This window comes from Octodon degus, unplaced genomic scaffold (genome assembly GCF_000260255.1).
Source record: "Octodon degus isolate 3935 unplaced genomic scaffold, OctDeg1.0 scaffold00111, whole genome shotgun sequence".
Taxonomy (NCBI): domain Eukaryota; kingdom Metazoa; phylum Chordata; class Mammalia; order Rodentia; family Octodontidae; genus Octodon; species Octodon degus.
Window position 1 is genome coordinate 2,331,408 of NW_004524687.1, and position 24,673 is coordinate 2,356,080.

At 41.8% G+C, this 24,673-nt stretch overlaps 1 protein-coding gene and 1 pseudogene across 3 annotated transcripts in view; both read left to right on the forward strand.

The window, feature by feature from the left end:
• Positions 1-10,847: 10,847 nt before the first annotated feature.
• LOC101563043 lies at positions 10,848-13,060 on the forward strand (annotated as a pseudogene). Its single transcript, XR_192712.2, has one exon. The product of XR_192712.2 is annotated as a pre-mRNA-splicing factor SLU7 pseudogene (transcript).
• Positions 13,061-15,779: 2,719 nt separating this feature from the next.
• The window catches only part of Eef1akmt1 (EEF1A lysine methyltransferase 1), a 44,293-nt gene continuing 35,399 nt past the window's right edge, over positions 15,780-24,673 (forward strand). Inside the window, exon 1 of one of the 2 annotated variants that reach the window (XM_004639404.3) lies at positions 15,780-15,816. Coding sequence is in view for 1 of the 2 variants with exons in the window: in XM_023699191.1 (XP_023554959.1) it covers positions 17,703-17,736 (34 nt within the window). In the remaining variant the exon portion in view is untranslated. Of the gene's footprint in view, positions 15,817-17,620; positions 17,737-24,673 lie in introns of those variants that run through there. The other variant, XM_023699191.1, reaches the window with a different exon arrangement.

Sequence of the window (24,673 nt, forward strand, 5' to 3'; positions counted from 1 at the left end):
GACTCAAGGTGGAGGAACAAGAGAGAACCAACTCCTTCATTAAGCTTCTTCATAAAGTGGCCAATCCTGTTCCTGGGGGGGAGTCTTCTTATCCTGATTACCTCTTAAGGCCCCACTTCTGGGGACTATCGCATTGGCAACATCTCAGTTCTGGAGAGGACCTGTTGAAACAATAGACCAGTGGTGGTAGACCTGTGGCATGGGTATTATTTATTTTTTAAGACAAAATATGTTGATGTAGAATTGTCTTTTCTAAACTGAAACCTCAGTATTGTCTGATTGCAGTATGGCAACTTTGTGATAAAAAAATGGGTTTGGGGCTGTAGTTTGGCACTCTGGTCTCTAAAAGGTTGGTCACCGCTGCCATGGACTACAGAAATGTATTTATTTTTTCAGAACCAGGGATTGAACTCAGGTCCTTGCGCTTGCCAAGGAAGCGCTTACATTTACATTTACATTTCTGTAGAATGTGCATTTGTCATTCTTACATGTCTTCAGTGATTCCCACAGTGAATTCCATGCACCATTAGTTGTTTATAACCTCACCTCTTACTAAAAATAGGTTTGAAAAAAAAAGTTTCTTCAGTGTGTCAGAGGCTTATTTAAAATGATGTATGGAGGGGCCGGGGAGATGGCTCAGTGGAATAAGCACTTCCCTGGCAAGCGCAAGGACCTGAGTTCAATCCCCGGTTCTGAAAAAATAAATAAAAATAAAATAAAATGATGTATGTTGTGAGGCTAATAAAATTTTAATAAGATTCTTCTCATTTAATAGTTTTTTTCTCAAAGTGTCTTAGTAAGACTAGAATTCTAGGAATATCCGTTGCAGTCATCCTTAGGATTACTTTAGTCATGTAATTAAAAAGTAAAAATAGGAGAAAAAAATGATAATTTTTTTTTGAGGAACCAGGGATTGAACTCACAAACTTCAGTTTGCCAAGCAGGCACCAAATGCCACTGAGCTATCTCCCTGGACCAATCCTTTATTTCTGTAATATAGGAGGATAGATAAATGGTCAGACAGATAAATGATAGTTTTGTGGTTTTTTTTTCAAGGTCAAGCAAGCATGGTGTTGTCTATAGTGTCAGCAACTCAGGTAGCTTGGGTGGGACCCCAGGGGTTTTTTTTAACATAGAACAAAGAGAAGGTGGATGTTGAGATTTTTAAAGATATTTTTCTAGAGTCATCTCCATTCTCTTTTGTGGACAGTTTCTCAAACGTAACAAGATAGCTGGGCATAGTGGTGCACACCTGTAATCCAAAAACTTGAGACAAGATAATGGCAGTGAGTTTGAGGCCAGTCTAGACTCCGTAGTAAGTTCAGAGCTGCCTGGACTACATAGACCTTGTTTCAAAAGAAAACAAAACAAAACAAAACAAAAACAACAGTAGAAGGATGAACAAAAATCACTTTAATATACACAAAAAAATTCCTGATTAAAATTTGAAAACATCTTTCAGTGGCAGTTTAAATAGACAAGTAATTTTCCTTGATAGTATAATTTATGAAAAGAATCTTTTTAAAGTTTTGTCTCTTTAATATGAGTAAAATAATTACTGTGCCTTTGTCTCAGAAGTCTTACCTTTTCCTTGAGTAGCTTTGAAATTATACATATAAACACATTATGGTGGTTGAGCAGTTCCTTTCCTCCCATCCAGAGAGAGGGCTCAGCCAGGCCTCTGCTTTCTGTCTCTTAGCTTTATTTCTCCATCCTCTTGCCACCTGCCCCCAGGAACTTACACCTTACACTGACCCCCACCCTCACTAATTCTAGCACCAATGCATCTTTAACCCTAAATCTAAACCTAACCCTACCTCTAGAATTTACTCTATTCATGCCCGCAGCCCTAATCCTAGCCCTGAACCTAACCAAAGCTTTGTCCCTAGACCTAAATGTATCCCTACTGTAACCCTAAACTTGCCCCTTCACCTAGCACTAGCCCTAGAACTAATGCTAGTCTAGCCCACACAGATGTATCCATAATCCTAAAACTAAGTCTAAAACTAATTCTAGTGTAACCCTAAACCTCACTCTACCCCCTAGCTTGAAACCTAATCCTAAACATAACCAACCCTAAACATAACCTAGTCCTAAAAGTAGCACTAGATGTATCACTAAACCTAACACCCCAATCTTAACTCATACTAGGATTACATCTAATACTAGCCCTGGCTCTTACTCTGACCCTACTCAAATCTTACCCTTTCCCTAACACTAACCCTAACTTTGGCCCTAACATTAATCCTAAACTACTCTAAACCTAACCCTAGTCTTAATCCTAACCATAACTCTGGAAAACACCTTACCCTAGTTCTAGACCTTACTATATGCTAGATAGAATTCTAACCCTGAATATAGCCCTGGAACTTACCACAATTCTAACTTTAGCCATAAACCTAGTGGTAGCTCTAGCCCTAGACTTTAACTTATCCCTCTCACCCTAACATTAAATCTAACCCTAAACTTAGCACGAGCACTTGTCTTAGTACTAGCACTAATCCTAGCCCCTCACTTTAAACCTGACTCTAACCCCAATCTTAATCCTAACCCTAAATCTAGAGCTAAACCTAGCAATAACCCTAATACTACTCCCAGTTCTAGCCCTAGCCTAACTGAAGTCCTAAATCTAATCCTAACTCTAGAACTTGGCCCTAACCCTACCCTATCCCTAGCTGTAGACAAAGCCATAACCTTAACACAAACCCTAAACTTAATTCTAACCTTAATCATAGCCCTAGCCTTTGCTCTAGCCCTAGCCAGGGGCCTAGCTTTAACCCTAACACTTACGCTACCATGACCCTAGATCTAAACCTAACCTTAGCCTAATGATAATCTAAAATTAGTCCTAACATTAACCCTAACTCAAGCACCTGCTTAGGCAGAGTGCAGTGGCCAGGGTTTGATTCCCACATGTTTTCCTAGCCCTGCCCCTGGGGCATGCTGAGACAGGGATTGAGACTAGGCATGGTGGCACACACTGGTAATCCAAGCACTTAGGAAGCTGAAAGGAGGAAAATCATTATAAACTCAATCTATGTAGTGAGACCCTGAGCTAAATACATAAAATTTTGTAAAAAAGTAACTCAAACCCTAACCCTAAACTTAGTCCTAGCCTTTCACCCTAACCATAATTCTAACCCTAATCCTATCCCTAGCCACAGCACTAACGCCAATCACAGCCCATAAATCTAACCTTTTTCTAATCGTAAATCTAACCCAAGCACTATCCTAGCCCTACACTAACCTAGTCCTAACCTTAACCCTAAACCTAAACCTAACCCTAGTCATAGCCCTAGCTCTACCTTTGCCCTAGACATAACCTTAAACCTTACATGACTGCTAATGATAAACCTAGCCCTGGAGGACCTCTAGCCTAGCCTTAGCCCTGGTAGAACTGAGGCAGAAAGGTAGGGTACAACTAAGAGTTAACGGAAAGACAGGCATGCCATATTAATCCGAAAATATATGTATAAAAAACTTTTAGAAGCTCTGGATTTCTCCTGAGAACTCAAGCAGAATTTTTTTTTTTTGTATTTTAGTATAGGGTCTACAGGATCTCACTATGTAGACTGAACACCTGTGATCCACCTGTGTTCAGCCTCCCAAGAGCTGGGATTACATGCGTGCACCACCATGCCCTGTCTCAATCGCTGTCTCAACATACCCCGGGGGCAAGGCTGGCATGGCAGGCCAGAGATTGAATCTCTGACCCCTGCTCTGCCTAAGAAGAGCTTTAATCCACTGAGCTATTTGGCCAGCCCTTAGCAGAATGTCTATAGCATGACCTGGATGTGATGCTGGCATGGGACAGATAAAAGAGGGACAGTTACCATTAAGCATTTGCTATTGCGTCTCCTCATGAAAGCCCATGCTGCTGTAGGGTTGGTCTCTCTCTCTCTCTCTCTCTCTCTCTCTCTCTCTCTCTCTCTCTCTCTAGTTTAGTCTAGGCTTTACCTCACTACACAGCCCAGGCTATCTTTGAATGTGAAGCAATCCTCCTGCATCAGCCTCCAGAGTCCTGGGATTATAGGCTGCACCATAACACCCAGCCACAAATTATTATTTTAAAATAATTTTATATAAGATTTTTCTTGTTTCTTTTTTTTCTTTTAGTATTTAGCGCAGGGTCTACAGGGACTTACTACACAGATTGGACTCATAGTGATCCTCTTGTTTTCAGCCTCCCAAGCACTGGAATTACAGGTGTGCACCACCATGCCCAGTCTTAGTTGCCAATTCAGGGAGCCCTGGGGGTGGGGTCACCACAGCACCAGGGATGGGACCCTGGTCCCTGTGTCTGCCTAAGCAGGCGCTTTAATCCACTGAGCTAACTAGCCGGCCCTATATAAGATTTTTCTGTTCCTTTTACTAAAACCTAGTGAATTTCTCTCAAGTGTTAGTCTTCTTTCCTTCAGTTAGGGCATGCCTAAATCCAGTTCCTGGGCAAGAGGTTAGATGTCCAGTTGTGCCAAGAAAACAGAACTTGGTCGCCTCGTGGGAAACGTCTTCCAGGTGGTGGTTTCCAATACCCCCTCTGTGGAATGTACCACGCTTATCAGCACCACACTCTCAGGTGGATGTGATTCACATCCACTCCTCTCTCACTGTGACAGAGCAAAACCTTGGAAACCTTGTCACCTTTCATAAAGAACCTGGCGATTTCATCATAAAACTTAAGAGAGTAAGATAATAGTGATCTTGAGTAGATGAACATGAGTCTTAGATTTATATATTCATTTTTGGCAGATCATGCTCACAAAATAGGGAAGGGTTAAAAAAAACCGGGAAAAAAAAAAAAAAAAAAAAAAAACCACCAAAAAACAGAAATGAGGGCCGGCAAGATAGCTCAGTGAACAAACTGCCTGCTTTGGCAAACGCAGGGACAAGGATTCTATCCCTGGTCCTGCATGCCTCTCTGGCCCCACCCCCATGGCACGCTGAGCCGGTGACAGAGTCTAAGTGTGGCACATACCTGTAATCACAGCGCTGCGGAGGCTGAAAACAGGATCACTGCAAGTCCGATCTGCATAGTGAGACCCTGTACCAAATACACAAATGGAAAAAAAAAAAAGAAATGTTGATCCCCAAATAAAGTTATAATGTACTTTTAAAGCATCAATCATAAAAGTAAAAATCAGTCCTTTACCTTGGCGTTAGCTCACAGATTTTCTGTTGTTTTGTTTTTTGAGACAGCGTTTTGCTTTGTAGTGCAGGTTGGCTTCAAATCTCCAGCCTCCTCCTGCCTTAGCCTCCTGAGTGGCTGCTTTTCTCCATTTTTCCCTACTTGTACTTGGCCCAAACTCATTCTGTAGAGTCTGTTATTTCCTACTTTTCATAAATTTGACTTTGTCATTGCTTATGCTTGTTTCATCCAATTTTTTGTTTGGGACAGAAAAAAACCTAGAAATACCCTCTGGAAGGAGACTCTAGCATTCAAAGCCCAGTAACACCTGGCTTAAGCAGCCAGACCAGGTAGAGAAGGCCCTCTGGGCATGGCCTCCCTTCTCTCTGTCTCTCAAATCTACGGTCACTAAGCTTTTCTGCCTTCCTTCCCTGTCTCTTCTCCCTCAGTGGGAGAATGCAGGTGACCTTTTCTCATGGCGCTGACCTGTTACCTGCTTTTCCCACCACGTGGAGATGCGGAAGGGAATACATGGCCTTTGTGATTTTTTTACCCCCAGCTGATAAGTTTATCTCCTGCTCACCTCCGGTTTATCTCCATTTGTCTTCTCTTCCCCACTTTTGGTGACTCAACATGTATGAGTCAGTAATCCTGCTTAAATAGTGGCCTACCCCAGTTTACTCCTTTTTGGTCTCAAAGTTCCATCTGCACTTTTTCCCTAGATGGCCTTAGCTGTCCCAGTGTGGTTCATCGCATGACTGGCAGCCAGGTTGGTTTGTCATATGAATTAACCACTTGGGTTCTGTCATATTTGCTTTTTTTTTTTGCAACTGGCCTCATGGACTCTGGGAAATCTCACCCTTGTAGATAGGAGCTAAGCCTCTACATATAAAGCACGAGGAAGCTTCCTCCATCTTTTCTCTTGAATTGGGCTAGAGCCCTTCTTAATTTCTTCTAACAAGATTCAGCTATTTAAACATATGCCTGATGGCCTGAGCAGAACCAGCCAGTAAAGCTTAATTCAAGTGACTGAGTATGCAAAAGCAGAGCCATCCTTGTTCTTAAAACTTTTTAGGGTGTTTTGTTTTGTTCTGTTTTTAAGCAGTTTCCTCTACTGGTTTGAACAAAGTACCAAAGCTTATCAGGTTAAATATAAGAGATACTATTTTTCAATGGGCTCTGCTCTATTTAAGTAGAGCCATCAAGAAGCTCAAAATGGGGCTGGAGAGATAGCTCAGTAGAATAAGCACTTGCCTGACAAGCTCAAGGTCCTGAATTCAATCCCCAGTACTGCAAAAAAAAAAAAAAAAAAAAAAAAAAAAAAAAAAAAAAAAAAAAAAAAAAAAAAAAAAAAAAAAGAAAGAAAAGAAAAACTAGGAAGAAGCTCAAAATGCCTAAAGGAGTCAGAGACAGGATAGAATCTTTCCTGATCTCTTGGAAGTTTTTTGTTTTGTTTAATATATCTAGCACAGGGTCTACAGGGTCTCACTACACAGATCAGACTGTAGTGATCCACCTAGCTTCAGCCTCCCAAGTGCTGGGATTACAGGAGTGTGGGACCACACCCAGTCTCAGCATCTCTGCATGCCCTGGGCAGTCCCTGAGCCTGCCTAAACAAGTGATTTAATCTGCTGAACTATCTGACCAGCTCTTCTCTTGGGAGTTTTGAAAAACTACACCTTATTCTCTAAACAATTATCAGGCCACAGTCTAAACAATTATGACTCTCACAGTATAGAGAGTCATAAGACTAAAGGTCCTGAGTAGGAATCTCTTTTAAGGACATTAGTGTCTTCCTAGCCTCAGACAGAGATATCTGCCTAATGAATGCCTGACTCTCAAAATGGAAGCTTTCTGTGAGCTCAGATTGTTTCTCCTGCTTCTGTGTGGGATGCCATCTGAAGGACCCAAGAGCTAGTTTCTCTGTCTCTCTCTGTGTCTCTGTCTGCTCCAAGATGGGTCATAGGAAACAGCAATCCATAAATTTCACTGATCCTACCACTAGGCTGTATCCTTGATCAATGGGCAGGGTTTGACCCTTCCAATTTTAAAAAGGAATAACTTACCTATTATTGTAATACAGTTGAACTAATATGAGAACAGAATGGTAGTTTATTTATTTATAATCTTTTATTTATTTATGTATTTGGTACAGGGTCTCGCTAGCGCCTAGTGATCTTCCCATCTCAGCCTCCCCAGTGCTGGGATTTCGTGTGCCACCACACCTGGCCTGAGGTCCTGGGGATCAAACCCAGGTCCCTGAGCTCACCAGGCAGGCACTTAGACCACAGAGCTATCTCTCCAGCACAGAATGGTAGTTTAAATTGATACTATTTTTCAGTTCAATCACTTCTGCTTAAAATACAGAAGGTGGAATGAAATCCCTTATATTCAGGCTGTTTTGACCTTTTATCTCATGGAAAGTCCAGAAACTGTGGTATTTAGAGTGGCACTGTCATAGGTAGCTAAGTTAGAAATATTATAGGCAGTCAGAGAGGGCCAGACCCTCATGGAGACAGCATGGAAGACAAGAGATGTTGCAAGCATGAGAGAGACAGATGCTCCTGCTGTGGGCCAGACTTAAAGACCAAAGATAGAACAAATGCTTATCTTCCTAAAGATAAGCATCTGGGATTTATCATTACCTGGAAGGAAGCCAGGAAGAGTCACTAATCCAACCACTACCAGCTGGCTACCAGGTAAACTCCTGTTCTATATTTGACTTGCTTCCCCATTTGGTTCTGGATTGAATCAATTTTACCTGAGCAATGTTACTTGTAATCTTATTAGTTGACCATAGTTTTGTCCCACCTCATGCCCACCTAAGCAAGTTCCCATGCTCTCCACCTTAGACCTGCCTCACTGCATGGTTTTTTAAAAAGTCTTTGGAAGAGACAGCTTCCCAGGCATAACCCGTGAGGGACCCCCTTCTGTCCCTCTCAAACACAAGATTTCTTTCCCCTAATAAATATTCTGCTCTTAACCTCCATTTGTTCCTAAAATTCATTCTTTGGTTTTAGAGAACACAAACTCATCCCAGGTACCTTTTGGGTTGGGAGTTTAATTTCCCCTATATCAGCACCAAGGAAGAGAGATCTTCGATGGTCCTGTCCTCAGATCCTTAACTGTCTCATCTGTTTAATGAAGACAACCACACTGGGAGGTCTCCTTGACCTTGTCCTGGTAATCCTCAGGCCAGCAAATCAGTCCCATCCCTTCCAAATGACTCAGAAACTCCACTAGAGGCTAGTGCTCTAGTGGAGGCCAGTATTTCTCGGCCCTCACCATGCTAGACCACTAGTGTACACAGACAGCTTTCAGCCCCATAGTAGTTATAAAACTAGAATACATCAGCCAATTTCCAAATCCAAAGCAGTATCCAACTAAAGAAGAAAACCATAATGGTCTCTAGCTTCTCATAGATAGTTTGTTAACACCCTGAACTTGTGGAAGAGGAAAGCAGTCAAATGAAATGTGAGCCAATAGCTGGTGCATAATCTAAGGGAGCAAAAAAGCTTGCTTTCATCCCTCTTTTGTGATAGGTTTTAGAGGCATGGTGGGGGAGGCGTTATTAACTCTGAAGACATGGAGAGGATCAAGGGCAGGGAGATGGGCGGAGCCTCTGACCTGAGACAGGGAGGATGAGACCTTACGGACTTTTGCTAGGGGCAGAGCTTGAGGGGCGGGGTCAGTGACATATAAGGAGCTGATTGGAGGCTCCCTTGTGTGGGCGGGAAAGGTAAAAGGGAGTTGCATCCAGGTTTAGAGTGGGGAAGGAGGAAGTGGCACTGGGAACATAAGCTGCTGTTTTGGGAATTTAGTTATGTTGGATCAGGCCCATGATAATTTAGCGTCCGTACTTGGGCTGTAACCTATCATTTTGCTCTTGTTGCTTTTCCTGTCTTTTGCCACCTTGAACTACTGCCCCTTTACCATGTCACTCTGCTTTGAAGCCAGCTAATTATGACTGAAATCTCTACAAACTTTGAACTATTGGCCTTTCCTTCCTTAATTTTGGATGTTGGGTATTTTGTCTCAGCAAAGACAGAAAAGTAATCACAACAATCCCCATTTAATCAATGTTACCCAAGCAACTATATTTGTTGTATACTTATTGGTTCACCGCAGTTCTGTCCCTCCTCACACTCATCCTTTGATTTGCCACTGGATCAATATTACCTAAGCAACCAATCTTACTGATTGATTATAGTTCTGTTCCACCTTAAACCCACCTCACCTCATGACTTTGTACAATAAAGCACCCTTAAGCTGGGTTTGTGGGCAACCCATTTTCTGGGCCTGTTTTGTTCATCTCAGACAGAAGCTTTCTTTCTCTCAACAAATTCTTTCTACTATTAACCTGTTATTCCTAGGATTCATTCTTCAATTTTAGAGAACACAAGCTTGATGTTTTAGACATCTAGCAGATTGGGAGTTCCTTTCTCCCTGTATCACCCTTGCATACTCCCATTCTCCTGGAATAAAGCCTTCAGGAGAATATAGGATGGTATAAGTTCTCCACTTCATTATCAAGTTCTAAACCTAATCATCCACTGTTGGCAGATCTATATAAAATTTTCTCCTAAATTCCAAGAGACATATATTCGTTCTCAGTCTTAGACCTCAAAGATGCTTTCTTTTCTATTCCTCCACCCAGACTTTCAAGTTTCTGTTTACTTTTGAATGGAAAAACTCAATTTCAAGAAAAAAGTAGCAATATATTTGAATAGTTTTCTGACAGGGCTTTAGAGATAGCCTTGATTTTTTTTTTCTTTCTTTTTTTCTTTTCTTTTTTTTTTGGGGGGGGGGAAGGGTCTACAGGGTGTTCAGGGTCTCACTACTAGATGGGACTCAAAGTGATTCTCCTGTTTACAGCCTCCCGAGTGCTGGGATTACAGGCTCGTGCTACCACACACAGTCTCAATTGCTGTCTTAGCGCCCCCGAGGGGCAGGCCCCTTCACTTACTTGCAGGCGCTTTAATCTGCTGAGTTATTTGGCCGGCCCAGCCCTGATCTTTTTGCTTGGACACTAGAAAAACATTTAAGGAAACTATACCTTAGACAGGGCAACAACCTATAGTATGTAGATGATATTCTAATCTGCAGTTCAATTTGGATGTTATCCAACCAGAATACTATCCAAACCATTAATTTTCAGGCTAAGAAAGATTTAAAGTTTCAAGAAAGGCTCAGATAGCACTCCAGAAAATTCAATATTTGGGATACATTCTTACACCTGAGGAATGACAGCTGTCTTGGGAGTAGATTCAAGGTATCTGTGATCTTGGACCTCTTGCCACCAAGCAACACCTTCGTTCTTTCCTGGAAATGACTGCCTTCTATCAGATCTGGATACCTAACTCTTGGACTAATAGTAAAGCCTTTATATAGGCAATCAAACATTCTGAGTTGGTGCCCCTATAATGAATATGACTGACAATGCCTTAGAGAAATAAAATATACTATTATTCAGGCTCCAGCACTGAGCACCTTATTTAAGAAAGTCCTTTTTCTACATGTCAGAAAAGAGAATAATTGCTTTAGGTGTCTTGACCCAAAGGCTGGCACAAAAACTCCACCAAGTGGCATACTTTTACAAAAAGTTAGAGTAAGGAGGTGCTGGAAGGCCACTCTGCCTGGGCATAGTAGCAACTACAGCTATGCTAACAGGAAAAGCTGTAAAACTGTAGGACAGATTTGCGGATTGCCTGACTCTATGTCAGATGATTTTTGAGTGGAGGCGGCTGAAGTGAGGCAGCCCCGTCATCATGTCGGCAGCAGCCGTGGACACAGCTAACGCGGCACCCCTGTTGGGGTCCAAAGAAATGAATTTAGAGGAACCAAAGAAGATGACTAGAGAGGACTGGAGAAAGAAGAAGGAGTTAGAGGAACAGCAGAAGTTGGGCAATGCTCCTGCAGAGGTTGATGAAGAAGGAAAAGACATCAATCCTCATATTCCTCAGTATATTTCTTCAGTGCCATGGTATATTGATCCATCCAAAAGACCTACCTTAAAGCATCAGAGACCACAGCCAGAAAAACAAAAGCAGTTCAGTTCATCTGGAGAATGGTACAAGAGAGGTGTCAAAGAGAATTCTGTAACAACCACGTACCGCAAGGGAGCATGTGAAAACTGTGGGGCCATGACACACAAGAAGAAGGACTGCTTTGAGAGACCTAGGCGAGTTGGAGCCAAATTTACAGGCACTAACATAGCTCCAGATGAACATGTCCAGCCTCAGTTGGAGTTTGACTATGATGGGAAGAGAGATCGGTGGAATGGCTACAATCCAGAGGAACACATGAAAATTGTGGAGGAGTATGCCAAAGTGGACCTGGCAAAAGGAACATTGAAAGCCCAGAAACTGCAAGAAGAATTAGCTTCAGGAAAATTAGCAGAACAAGCTAATTCTCCAAAACACCAGTGGAGAGAAGAGGAACCAAACTTTCAGATGGAGAAAGATTATAATAGCAAAAATGAGGATGAAGATAAATATGCAGATGACATTGACATGCCTGGGCAGAATTTTGACTCCAAGAGACGAATCACTGTCAGAAATCTCAGGATTCGAAAAGATATTGCAAAATATTTGAGAAATTTGGATCCAAATTCTGCCTATTATGACCCAAAAACTAGAGCAATGAGAGAGAATCCATATGCCAATGCAGGGAAGAATCCAGATGAAGTGAGTTATGCTGGAGATAACTTCATTAGATACACAGGAGATACTATCTCGGTGGCTCAGACACAATTGTTTGCTTGGAAAACCTATGACAGGGTCTGAAGGGCATCTGCAGGCAGATCCTACAAAACTAGAGCTGCTGTATAAGTCCTTCAAAGTCAAAAAAGAAGATTTCAAGGAACAGCAGAAAGAGAGCATCCTGGAAAAGTATGGTGGCCAGGAACACTTGGATGCGCCTCCGGCTGAGTTGCTCCCAGCACAGACAGAGGATTACGTGGAGTACTCAAGACATGGCACAGTCATCAAAGGGCAGGAGTGGGCTGTTGCCTGCTCCAAGTATGAGGAAGACATGAAGATCAACAATCACACACATATCTGGGGATCCTCCTGGAAAGAAGGCAGATGGGGATACAGATGCTGCCACTCATTTTTCAAGTATTCCTATTGTACAGGGGACGCGGGGAAGGAGATTGTTAACTCAGAGGAATGTATTACAGATGATATAACTGGAGAAGAATGTATGAAAAAACCTCAAACTCGCATGGAGATGCACCAAGAAAAACTAAAGGAGGAGAAAAAGAAGAAGAAAAAGAAGAAGCGCCGAAAGAGCAGCTCAGAGAGTGATGATGAGGAAAAGAAACATGAAAAATTGAAGAAGGCATTGAATGCTGAAGAAGCCCGCCTTCTTCAAGTCAAGGAGATCATGCAGATTGATGAGAGGAAGCGGCCTCACAACAGTGTATATGAAGCTCGGGAGCCCACTGAAGAGGAGATGGAGGCCTACAGGATGAAGCGCCAGAGGCCAGATGACCCCATGGCCTCTTTCCTCGGACAGTAGCGATGAAGCACAGAGGTAACTGATGAACTCATTCACCTTCTGAAAAGTTGTAGGCAGAAGACTCCTAGCCACCTCTCACCTAACTTTAATAAAGCTTCGGAAGTCTCAAAGGCAATTTGTTCTTTTCCACACTGAGGAAACAAAAGAGAAGAAAACTAGAGGAAGTACATTAATATGGGTTAGGGTTGGATCCAGTCTAGTTTTACACTAGTGACGGGGAAGGGCCTTGGTTGTCTATCAAAAGTCTTCTACTCAACAGTGAAGTCTGTTTCCTCAGTTTTCTAACTCTACCTAATAGTACTGCACACTATGAAAGTAGATTTGTTACTTTCTCAAAACTAGAAATTTTCTTTTCCTTTTTTTTTTTTAATGTGTCAGGGATCGAACTCAGGACCTTGTGCTTGCCAGGCAGGTGCTTATGCCCTGAGCTATCTTCCTGGCCCTAGGAACTTCTTTTTTAAATAGTAATTGGAGAGTGATTTAACTGAAATTGTAGTTTTTGTAATCATTTGTTTTAAATGATCTAAAACAAAAACTAAATTTATTCTAGCTTGGTCTTTAACTGAAAGAATATTTGTAGAAAATGTAAATGACTTTATTCTCCCATGTAAATCTATGAAGTAATAAATAGTTTTGATGACCAGAAATTTTAATATGTGTCCTTAAACCTTATGTATAGGACCAAATTGTGAGTGGAAGAAAGAAAAACTTATTTTTCATCATTGGGTCAGTGTTGACCAATCAGTGCTTTTCCCATACTGCACATACATTACCCATAGAAATCTATCTGTTGCTCTGCCTCGGAGATGAGTGCTTTTATTGGTGATTACTTTTATGTAACAATCATAATATTAAACTTTAAAAGGTATCTAATCTTTAAAAAAAAAACTGTAGGACAAAAACTAGAAGTCCAGGTCTGGGTAATTCTTGAAACTAAAGGCTAATCTCCTGTGATTAAGAGGAAAATAGGCATCAGGCCATGCTCTTAGACACCCCTAAGGTAATGATAAAAACTTGCACTACTCTTAATTCTGCCTCTTTGATGCCTACACATCCTGACCTTAGCCAATATTGTGAACAAGTGATCTCCAAGATCTATACAAACAGATAGAACATCAGTGACCTGCCCCTCCAGGATCCTGCTGTGTGCTTCACTGACAGAGTGGCTTTGTTTAAGTAGGACATCAAAAGGCTGGTTGTGTAGGTGTCAGTTCAGGACAGATCATTGAAGCCAAAGCCCTTCTCCCCTTTCCCTCAAAAGCCAGAGCTAGTAGCTTTTACTTGGGTGTGCATATTAGGAAAAGGCAAAAAGCTAAACAGTATGTCTATGCATATACCAAATATGCTTTCTGATGTTACATTCAATGCAATATGGAAGGAAAGGAGCTTTCTAACAAATAAGTAATCAGGAATTTTGTAGCTCCTATATGCAGTCCATTTTCTCAAGTAGGCTGCCATTATGTACTGTATTTGGCACCAAAGATACATGCCTCAAGTGTCTTAGAAAAATCAGAAGGCTAGGGGCTGGGAGATAGCTTGGCAGTCTAAGTGCCTGCCTAGCAAGTGCAAGGACCTGGGTTCAGTCCTCGATACAACATGCTGTGCTGGCCCGGGAACCATGTATGGTGGTGCACACCTGTAATCCCAGCACTGGGAAGGCTGAGACACGAGGATCACTCAGAGCCTGAACTGTGTAGCTAGTCCCTGTAATAAATAAATTAATTAAAAAAAGAAAAATCAGAAGGCTGATAAGGAAACAAAAGGGTCAGTCTTACAACCCCTCAAGACATTAAGCCTCATTCCCAGCTCCCAATGAACCATTAGAACCATCTGTAGCCTCAAAGATAAATGAATCTTAGGAGAAGGAATTAAGATGGGACTCCGGTGACATTTAGAAAACACATTGGTCCTACTCAAGGGACACAGTGGAAAGCTATAAAAACCCTTCATGACTCTTTCCGTTAGGGAAGAGATGCTACCTGGGAAATGATCTCTTGAATTTTCACAGGTTTGACCACTCCATGCCTACAATAACCAATAACCCTGGAAAGCCTAAATCACACCCTTTTTAAAATTTATTTTTATTTATTTATCTTTTTATGAGCAGAATATATTTGTTGAGAGAAAGAAAGCTCCTGTCCCGAGAGAGGGACAGGAGGGGGGGCCCCGAGCGGGTAGTTTCCCCCCACACCCTTTTTTTTTAGAACCTGTACAGGAAGAGGGACACACCCTGTGGAGAACTGGCAATTACACTTTACTCACATCACCCTCAGACAGAGGGTAGAACAGTTACTGATTATTTTTCTCACTGTCTTCTAAAAGTTTCTGTTTTTCTTTTCTTTTTTTTTTCTTCTCTCTTCAGCCCAGCCAGCGAACAATACTTCAAGGTAGAGAACACATAATCCTAATAGGTGGGGGCTACATTTCCACCTTTCAGACGTTAGAGAAGACGCAGACCCCTGCCAGCACCCCATAGATAATTATGGGGATTTGTGTCTCTCAGGGAAAATGAAGCAGGGAGGTAAGGTAGGGCCAACACTGGATGGCAAAGGAGGTGTGATCTACTCATCTCAGACCACATGCACAGAACAGTACTCAAACGCCCTGCACATGGACCTCTCACAAGAATTCAAGCAGGCTGGCAGGAGGATCCGGAGGTGATGCCAGAATGGGAAATTAAACGAAGGGACCAGTCACCACCAAGCCTTCGCTCTCCTCTCTCTTCACGCTGCAGCACGTTTTGCTCCTCCTTTCCCATTTTTCCTTGGCCCAAACTCATTCTGCAGAGCCTGTATTCTCTTACCTTTAATAAATGTGAAACTCTGCCACTGTTTATACTCGTTTTATTCAAATCTTTGTCGCAGACAGAACGAATCTAGAAATCACCTTTAGGAGACTCCCGCACCCCACAACCTGGTAACTGAGCCTTACCCCCTCCCTACTCGGGGGGTGCCCCTCCAGACCTGGAGGCGCCCCAGCCTTATCCAGCAGCAGACCTAGTCCTAACCCCAGCCCTTGCCCTAGAGGAGCCCCTTCCCTAGCGGCACCCTAGCGCTCACCCGCGTCCCGCAGAACACCCCGCGGCGCCGCAGCGGCTGCACTCTGTCGTGCGCCTGCGCACCCGCGCTTCCGCGTTTCCGGGCTGGCCCGCGACTGCGCACGCGCGTCTGGTGAGTGTGGCCCGGACTCCGCGTGCTGTGACTTTTTCCTCCGAGGTCTTTGGTCTGTCGTGGGCTTTCGTTTGTTTCTCGCTTTCAGTTCTGGGCAGCGATGAGGGTGGCCGAAGTGGGGCGGGTAAGCCGGAGCCGGCCAGACAGGCTGGTTCTTGGGCCGCTCCCGTCCCTGGCTGCGCCGCCCGCCCGGCCTGGCCTCTGCGGTAACCGAGCGCAGCACGGAACCCGGCCTGGGGCAGCCGGGGTGGGGCGCCCTTCCCTCCCAGCGGGGCCTGCTTCCTTCCCAGGGTGGCCCCAGGCCCTAATGCCACAGTCCGAAGCCGGCCTTGTCTAGTCTGGGCCGGTCGGCCGCAGCGTATTCGGTGCAGGGAGGGGCAGTCCGCGGCGGCGGGTGGCCCGGGGCCGAGTGCTGGGGCGGAAGTGCGGTCCCGCCCGCTGCTGCAGGGACGCCCCGGGGCGCCTCGAACCGCAGCGGACCCTTTCCCGAGAGCGGTGGTGGCTGCACGGCCGCACGCACACGGAACCTACCACATGCAGATATCTGAAATGCTGTTGCTGTGTGTAAATTTAACCGTAATTTTTTTAAGTTAAAAAGGCAAGATGAATAGAATTTTAGAACGTGAGAAGGAAAAAGAACTGTTTCAGGCATGAGAACTACATATGCAAAGATGAAACTGAGACTGTGGGATTTTTCTGAAGTCAGATGAACTGTAGAACCATATAGCGCCACACAGAAACTAAGAGACCAGTATAGACCTTTTGTCTGCATTCACAAGGGGGAGGGGGCCCTCCCAGACTAGTCCAGGTGTCCGCTCTCTTCTTTCAGTTTACAGAGTCTGAGATGAGTTCTGGATTAATGTGCTTTCTGCTGAATCATACCGTTTGGATCTAGATTTATTGCAGAAGACAATATTTTTGTAGGCAGCTGGGTTAGCTAGAAATACTATAGGCTGTCAGACAAGGGCTTGGCCCTCAGCAAGAGCATCTTGAAGACAAGATGTCCTCAAGGCAAGATGCCTTGCAGTGGTAGAAGAGGCAGCAGACACCTCCAGCTGTGGGCCAGACCTCAAGCCAGAAGATCAAACAAATGCATGTCTCCCTAAACATAAAAACGAGGGATTGATATTTTAAATAGTTCTCTAGCGCCTTAAAAAAAGAAAAAGCCTGAGTCACTAGCCCAAGCCCCTACAGAAAAAGCACCTGTTCTGTATTCTGTATTTATGCCCGCTTCCTAAGTGACTTTTTCCCATTTGATCCTGATTTAATTACTTTTATCTGAGCAGTTGTACTTGTAATCTTGTTGATTGACTGTAGTTTTGTTCCACCTCATATGTAAGTTCCCATGTTTCCCATCTTAGACCCGCCTCACCACATGGTTTTACACTGTAAAAATCCCTACCAAAGACATTCCTTGGCAGCCCACTTCGTTCCCGTTTGTCTCTCTCTTGGACAGACACTTTCTTTCCCCCAATAAATATATTCTGCTTTTAACCTCCATTGTTCTTAAAATTCATTCTTCGGTTTTAGAGAACACAAACTTGTCCCAGGTTATATTTCAACTTGGGGTTTCATTCCCCTATATGACCCTGTGAAATTGTGCAGTGTGGTATTTTTTTTTTTATATATATATATACAATAAGGTGTAAAGCATGGAAACCAAAAGTTGATGCCAATATAGGATAAGCACAGCATCTAGGATCCTGCGAATTCTTGGGGAGGCTGCCTGCTAACGCACCCCACCCCTGTGCTCAAGATGTTCCATCTTTCTGTGGACTTCTCTCTATTCTTTGCAGGCAAAGTGAAAATACTACCTGCTGTTTCATTTTCTTCCTGTTCTGACTATGGTGCTGCACAGCACTCAATAAAGAGCTCACCACATCCTCATGATTTTTTTCTTGTATCTCCACAGCAGTGATGGTGAGCCTTTAGATTCCAAGTGCCAAACCCAAACCAATTTATCACAGCAAACCAACATGGCAATTAAACCTGAAAATTGAGGTTTTTAGATTAGAAAAAATGCTATATTAACATCTTTTTTTTTTATTTTTTTTCAAAGTTTTATTGACAAACAGATAGCAATGAGACAGTTTCAAATCATAACATCTTTTATTTTACAAGAAAAATAACATGCAATAGGTTCTCCTCAATGTTCTACTAGAGTTTCTCAACCTCAACACTATGGATACTTGGGCCAGATGATTCTTTATTGTGAGAGCTCAGCCTCTTCCAACTGGTTTCTAGTAGCACCTCCTGGATTATGATAATAAGATGTCTCCAGATGCTGCCAAAATTTCTCCCTGTGAGCACTTCTCATTCTCCCATGAGAACTGGTCTAGATGATGAGGCCCAAAATCAACTTAACAGGGCTGGGGATACAGCTCAGTGGAGTAAGTTCCTGCCTGGGAAGTGCAAGGTCCCAAGTTTGATCCTGGGTAAAAAAAGAAAAAAAAATTAATAACTAGCACAGCATTTCCCAAGTCTTTGGACTTGAAAATCTTTTTCACTGCAATTTCACAAACTCATTTTGAAATTATAAAATAATAAGGTACTAATTTAAGAGCCAGGCCTGGTGGCATATGCTTATACTTGTATCCTGGGAGGCCACGGCAGGAAGATTACAAACTCAAGCAAGCTCAGACTGGGTAACCTAGTGACTTGAATATAACTATTATGTACTACAAACATATACTAATAAAACTTTTTCTAAAAAAAAATTAATGTTAAATTGGGGATGCAGCTGATTTCAAAGGCCCTGAGTTCAAACTCACTAGTACTCTCCACCCTTGCAAAAAAGGAAAGATTGTTAGATTTATTTATTTATTTATTTACTTATTGAGACACGGTTGCTCTGTGCAGTTCAGGCTGCTTAGAGGCTCATTTTATTGCCCAGGCTGATTTCAGACTCACAGTGTTCCTCCCGCCTCAGCCTCCCAAGTCCTGGGATTACTGGCATGCACCACCACATCTGGCCCAAGGAAAGATTATTTGATCTTTGTTGATGTTTATTTTGTAAACTTCTCAGCTCTTTCCCCATTGAACATGTGATGCACTTTTGAGCTCTCCTTTTTTTTGGCAGTGGGCACTGGGGCTTGAACTCAGGGCCTTGTGCATACTAGGTAAGCACTCTACCATTGGACTACATCCCCTGCTGTAGGACTCATTTTGATATTGTACAGTCAGTGATTACTAAATTTACAGCCTGCTGTACTTGCCATGTGCTTCATTGACCCAATTGTTACTTAACATGTGCCTTGTTTATATTGTCTATGGTATCTTTCTGCCCCAATTTAATATAAGCTGTGAAGAACAGGGGCTTTTGGTCCTATTGTTAAGACCAGAACTTAGTGATATAAGTGGTGCCTTGACAAATGATTATCAAAGGAATGGATTTGATAAACCCATTATTTTGGGACAAAATTTATATAGAATACAGATTGAAATTTAATTGTCTTTTGTAGCCATTAAAGTCAATTTTCTTAAACTGCTTTAGAGTTCTTTGGTATTCAGCCTACTTGTTTCTCTTTATGGTTTTCATGTTTTATTTCTCATTGATTAGTGAAGTTATTTCAGGCTGTTGTTTGAAAACCCTTTTCCAAAGATATAACTATGGGAAATAAATATCTAGCACTAATAAAGAAAAATCAAATTATTTTTGTCTGTATTAAAGATATACATAGAGGTGTATATTGGACACATATACCTTTCCTTTGGTTCTTCTATGTGTACATTCCTTCAGCAGGATTGTGGTTCAACTTCAATCAGACACTGATTGTATGGTTGACTCTGACAAGATACATTGTGTTTTAATAGTTGCTTGATTCTTTCCTGAAAGGAGAGAACTCAGAATTCTAAATACCAACCAAAAATGAAACCTTTTACTAGTTGAACACGCTAGTTTGCCATGTTTTCTCAATCTCAGTTCAACATTACATACAAAGTACTTTTGGAATTTCTAGTTGGAAATTTTCCAGCTTGTAACTCCTAGTTTAACTTTTCTGAAAATGTGTTTTTATGCTTATTGCAGTAAACTAGAACCACATTTCAAGCATTCTTCCCATTCCTTGGTGGGATTGCTACAGAAAGTTCTATTTTGACTTAGTTATTTGAACTCTAAATGTGGAACCTCTAAAATATATTATTTGCCTGAGGATGTAGCTCAGTAGTATAACACACACACGAAGATAATTTTATAAATTATCAGTCTTATGAAATCATAAAAACTAAACTCATTTTCAAATTAATTGCAAAGAAAATGATCAGGGCTGGGGAGATAGCTCGGGGCATAAGCGCCTGCCTTGCACATGCTGAATTCAAGCACCTATAATATTTAGATGCCAATAGAATACCCATCTCTGACAGGACTGAACTGGAGAGGGGGGATACAGAGGAAGGACCATTTTGTTGTTTGTTTAAACATCTTAGTTCTTAAGGGTATGGCTCCCAAGAGGTGCAAAGAAGAAAAATGAAAGCAAGAGTGGGAAAAGGTGGTAGCCCTTTAGGACCCCTGGAAATCACTCTAGGTGGACAGGAAGGGACTTGCAATCGTAGTTTCTATCTATCTGACTGTAGTGCAGCTTCCAATGCTGGAAATACAAGGCCCTTATTGCCCACCATGCCTCTTGTGAGTCCCATGTGAGCTATCTCTGGAATATATGCACAACTAAGTAGTCTGGTCACTCTTAAAATTGTTCTATTATTTTATTTCCTTCTTTTTTTTTATATATCCCTATTTCCTCCCTTCCCTTTACCTTGTCCCCTCCCTTGTTCTCCCCATTTGAACATGTTCTTCCTATTTCCCGATACCTGTGTTCCATTTTGGTGCCTATTTACCCTTTGAGTTTCTCACACAAGATAAACAATGCAATATTTAAATATGTGTGTCTGATTTTTTTCACTTAAAATTATGGTCTCATGGTGTATCCTTTTATGTAATAGTGCCTCAAGTTTATTCTCCCTTATGGTAGAGTAGTACTTCATTGTGTATAAATACCACATTTTCTTTATTCAGTCATCTGTTGATGGACTGTTTCCAAGACTTAAAGTGAATTGTGCTTATAGAAACATGGGCGTGCATATTTGCTGTAGTATGATGCTTTTAACTCTTGAGAAGCTATCTAGAAGAGGAATAGCTGAGTCAAATGGAACCTCAAGTTTTAGTTTTTTTGAGGAATCTTCATACTGATTTCCATATTGATTACATTAATTTTAACTCTCACCAACAATGGAGAGGGTTTCCCTTTCCTCAGCCTTGCCAGCACTTATTGATTGACTTTTTGAAAATAGCCATTCTTTCTGGAGTAAGATGTAATCTTAGTGTTGTTTTAATTTGCATCTCTCAAATCACCAGTGATATTGAGCATTTTTAATTAATTAATTAATTTAGTTTTGTATTTTAGGGAAGGGTCTACAGGGTGTTCAGGGTCTCACTACTAGATTGGACTCATAGTGATCTGCCTGTTTACAGCCTCCCAAGAGCTGGGAGCTAAGAGCTAAAATTGAAATTAATTTACCATCCAGGCCTTCCAATAGACTGTAGTTCCAAGCAGATTATTCCAGTGCAGTTCATAGGTAAGGAAGTTGGGCTCTTTTGCTTCTGATCTTGCCATCTTCCAGAGTGCTCTCCTCTACCAGCCTTTACATACACTGTTACCAGTTATTTCCATTACTGCTCCACTTGGGTGCTCAGCCTCTGCAACAGTCTTGCCTCCTGGTGATCACTTTTTTTTTTTTTTTTGAGACTTTAAATTGATGGGTTTCTATACAGATGGTTCACTGTATTATTATTTAAAATTGACATAATGATGACTATACTTCATCAAATCGGAAAGTACCACTTTTATGAGTAGCACATGGTTCAGAAAACATGATGACATATTTACATAGCATCATTTTAAAATCATATTCCAATTTTGGAGTTGTTGAAATAAAAATACATATATTACAATCTGTAAATGTAATATGAGCAACACAGAAGGCAAAAGAAAAAGTAAGATTGGGTGTGGAGGCCACACGTGCAATCTCAGCATTCAGGAGGCCATAGGAACATTTGAACCCATGGGTTCAAGACCAGCCTATGCAATATAGCAAGACCCCATCTCAAACAAACAAACAAACAAACAAACAACAACAAAAAAAAAAAACGAAGGGTGAACTCTTTGTCACTGCAAGTGGTATGCACCATGCTGGACAAGTTTTCTATCACACTTCCTATTACTCGCTTTATATTAATTGATTTCCTATAGTCCACTTTCATGAACTCCCTTGTCTTTCTGAAAATATGCCAATTCATTGCCTTTGTTAAAATGGTCAGTTATTAATAGTTGAGATGGATACCACAGTTCTAATCATATATTTCAGTCTCAGATTATAATGATAGGTAATGTTTTGTCCTGTTATGTGCCAAAGACTGTTATAAAGTCTTTACATGTTAACTCATTTAGCTCAGTGTCCCTGAGAAGGAAGTATATTTCCATTTTATAGATTAGAAAATTGAAGTATAGAAGAGTTAAGTACTTGTTCAAGGACATGCAAGTAGTAAATAGCAAGACCATAATTTAAAAGTAGGTAATTTGGCACCAAAGTCCATCTTATGATACTGTATAATATGGCTTTTCTGAATGTTGAAATAAAATGTGAAAATACTTCCATAATAGTGTTGTCAAACCTGCTTTCACTATTAGTCTTGTGAACAGTCTATTCTGGTAAAGATGAAGTATCTGTGACTTGAGATGGATTTGTGTGTACAATACAAGTGCAGAACAATGGGATTCTTCAGACATTTAAAAACCACCCACCCATATGAACTGCACATCATGTGTACACAGTACACACATGCATGTTTTGCTGTGTCTAATGCAGCTCTTAGGATGAAGAAAAGTAGAAAATGAAATAAAGGTAAGAATCAGAAAACAGCTGAGATCAGGTGGAGCCATCTCTCTGGATGGGAAGAAAGGAACTGCCCAATGACTGCAGCACATTCATTCATAATCCTGGGCAGGTCGTCATCACACGGCACTCTTCTGCTCAGCATCTTTTTGCTTGGATTGCCTGGTGGTCTCCGAGTTCTCTGAGCTGGAACAGCTTGTTCATGTGGTTGGCTTCTGGCACTCCACGTGTAATGGATCTTCAGCTTTAGCTGCCCTCTACACGTTTGAGGTAAAACAAATTTCGTAAAGCAGTACTTAATTTTCTCATAACCCTTAAAGTCTGATGCATTCTATTTTCTTTCTTTTGTAATGCCAGAGGTAGAACTCAGTATTTTACCATGAAACTACAGCCTCAGTCCTGTAGTGATACTTGTATAACTGATTATGCTAAAATTATAATTAGATACTTTCATGTATACTTTAAATGGGTGAGCTGTATATACACTACTGAGAAAAGAATCCTGGCCTCTCTGGTGATAATAAAGTTCATATCATAGAAATTCAATCCTTAATTTGATGAGACCCATTTTTATAAATTCATCATTATGAAATAAATTATTTGATGTTTGCAAAATAAACATACTCTTCACCATAAAATCCAGCATGCTACCCCTGAGCAGGGACATAAAAATTTATATCCACATAAAAATCTGTCCACAAGCATTCATAGCAAGCTCTGTTTGTAATGGCCTAAAGTTGGAAACAGCTCAGATGTGTTGTAGCAGGTGAATGGTTAAAGTGTGGTCATATCATGGATATGATTTTCCCACTTTTGGAGATTCTTAGAGTGATTATGATATGGTAGTCCATCCTTTCTATGTGTATTGGCAGTTTTTGAACTCAGAAAACTTCACCTGGAAGGGAGAATATGATACATGGCAAACTTCAAACCACTGGAATGTGGTTTGGAAAAAGCAGCTTTCCAAAGCGAGCTATGGAAAAAGAAAATTTAAAAATTGAGACAAAGCCCACAAAGAGAATAAGCTTGTGTTTCATCTGGTAGCTTTTATTCCTAGAAGAGGCAAGAGAGTGCAGGCCCATTGGAAGCTGGTAGAGGACCAAAATGTGGAGAAGGCCAGGAAGGCCAAGGAGGTGAGGCGTCCGCAGAAACTCAAGCAGGCCAAACTGATGGAGCGGCACAGAGAACAAAGCTGGCTGACCATGGCCAGTATGGAGAAGGAGCTCTAGGAGATGGAGGTGCAGTATGGAAAGGAGTTTAGGGGGCTGGTCAGGTAGCTTAGTGGACTAAATCACCTGCTTAGGCAAATTCAGGGACCTGGGTTTGATTCCTGGTGTGCTGTGCTGGCCCCACCCCTGGGGCGAGCTGAGTCAGCAATTGAGACTGGGCGTGGTGGTGTGCACCTGTAATCCCAACACTTGGAAGGCTAAAAACAGGAGGATCACTACGAGTCCAATCTGTGTAGTGAGGCCCTGTAGACCCTGTACTGAAAACATAAAAAACAGAAAAAAGGAGTTTGAAGATGGATCAGATGAAACTAAAATGAAGAAAGCTGGGTGATAGGTTCTGGCCTCTGTATAAACTGCTAAATTATTATGGTGGCTAGCTGAAGCCCTTAAAACAACAGCTTATCTTCCTAAGACCACTTCCTCCTCCTTCCCTACTCCAGCCCTGGGTACAGTTTCCTTTCACCTTTCACACACACAAAGGAGAGACCTCAGTCAGTTCCTTACATGTAACTGACATTGACCCTCTAACTCCACTTCTAGCAAAAGTCGGTAAAAGTCTCAGCTTGCTTTGTCTCAGTTTGGAGGATTTTCCCATCTGTCTTTGATCCTCTCCTTGTCCTTACAGTTAATAAAGGCTTCATTTATCTTCCCTATGTCTTTACTGCACTGCTGAAAACCTCTCACTGGGGAGACAGCTTAGCAGTCTAAGTGTCTACTTGTCAAGTGCAAGGACCCAGGGT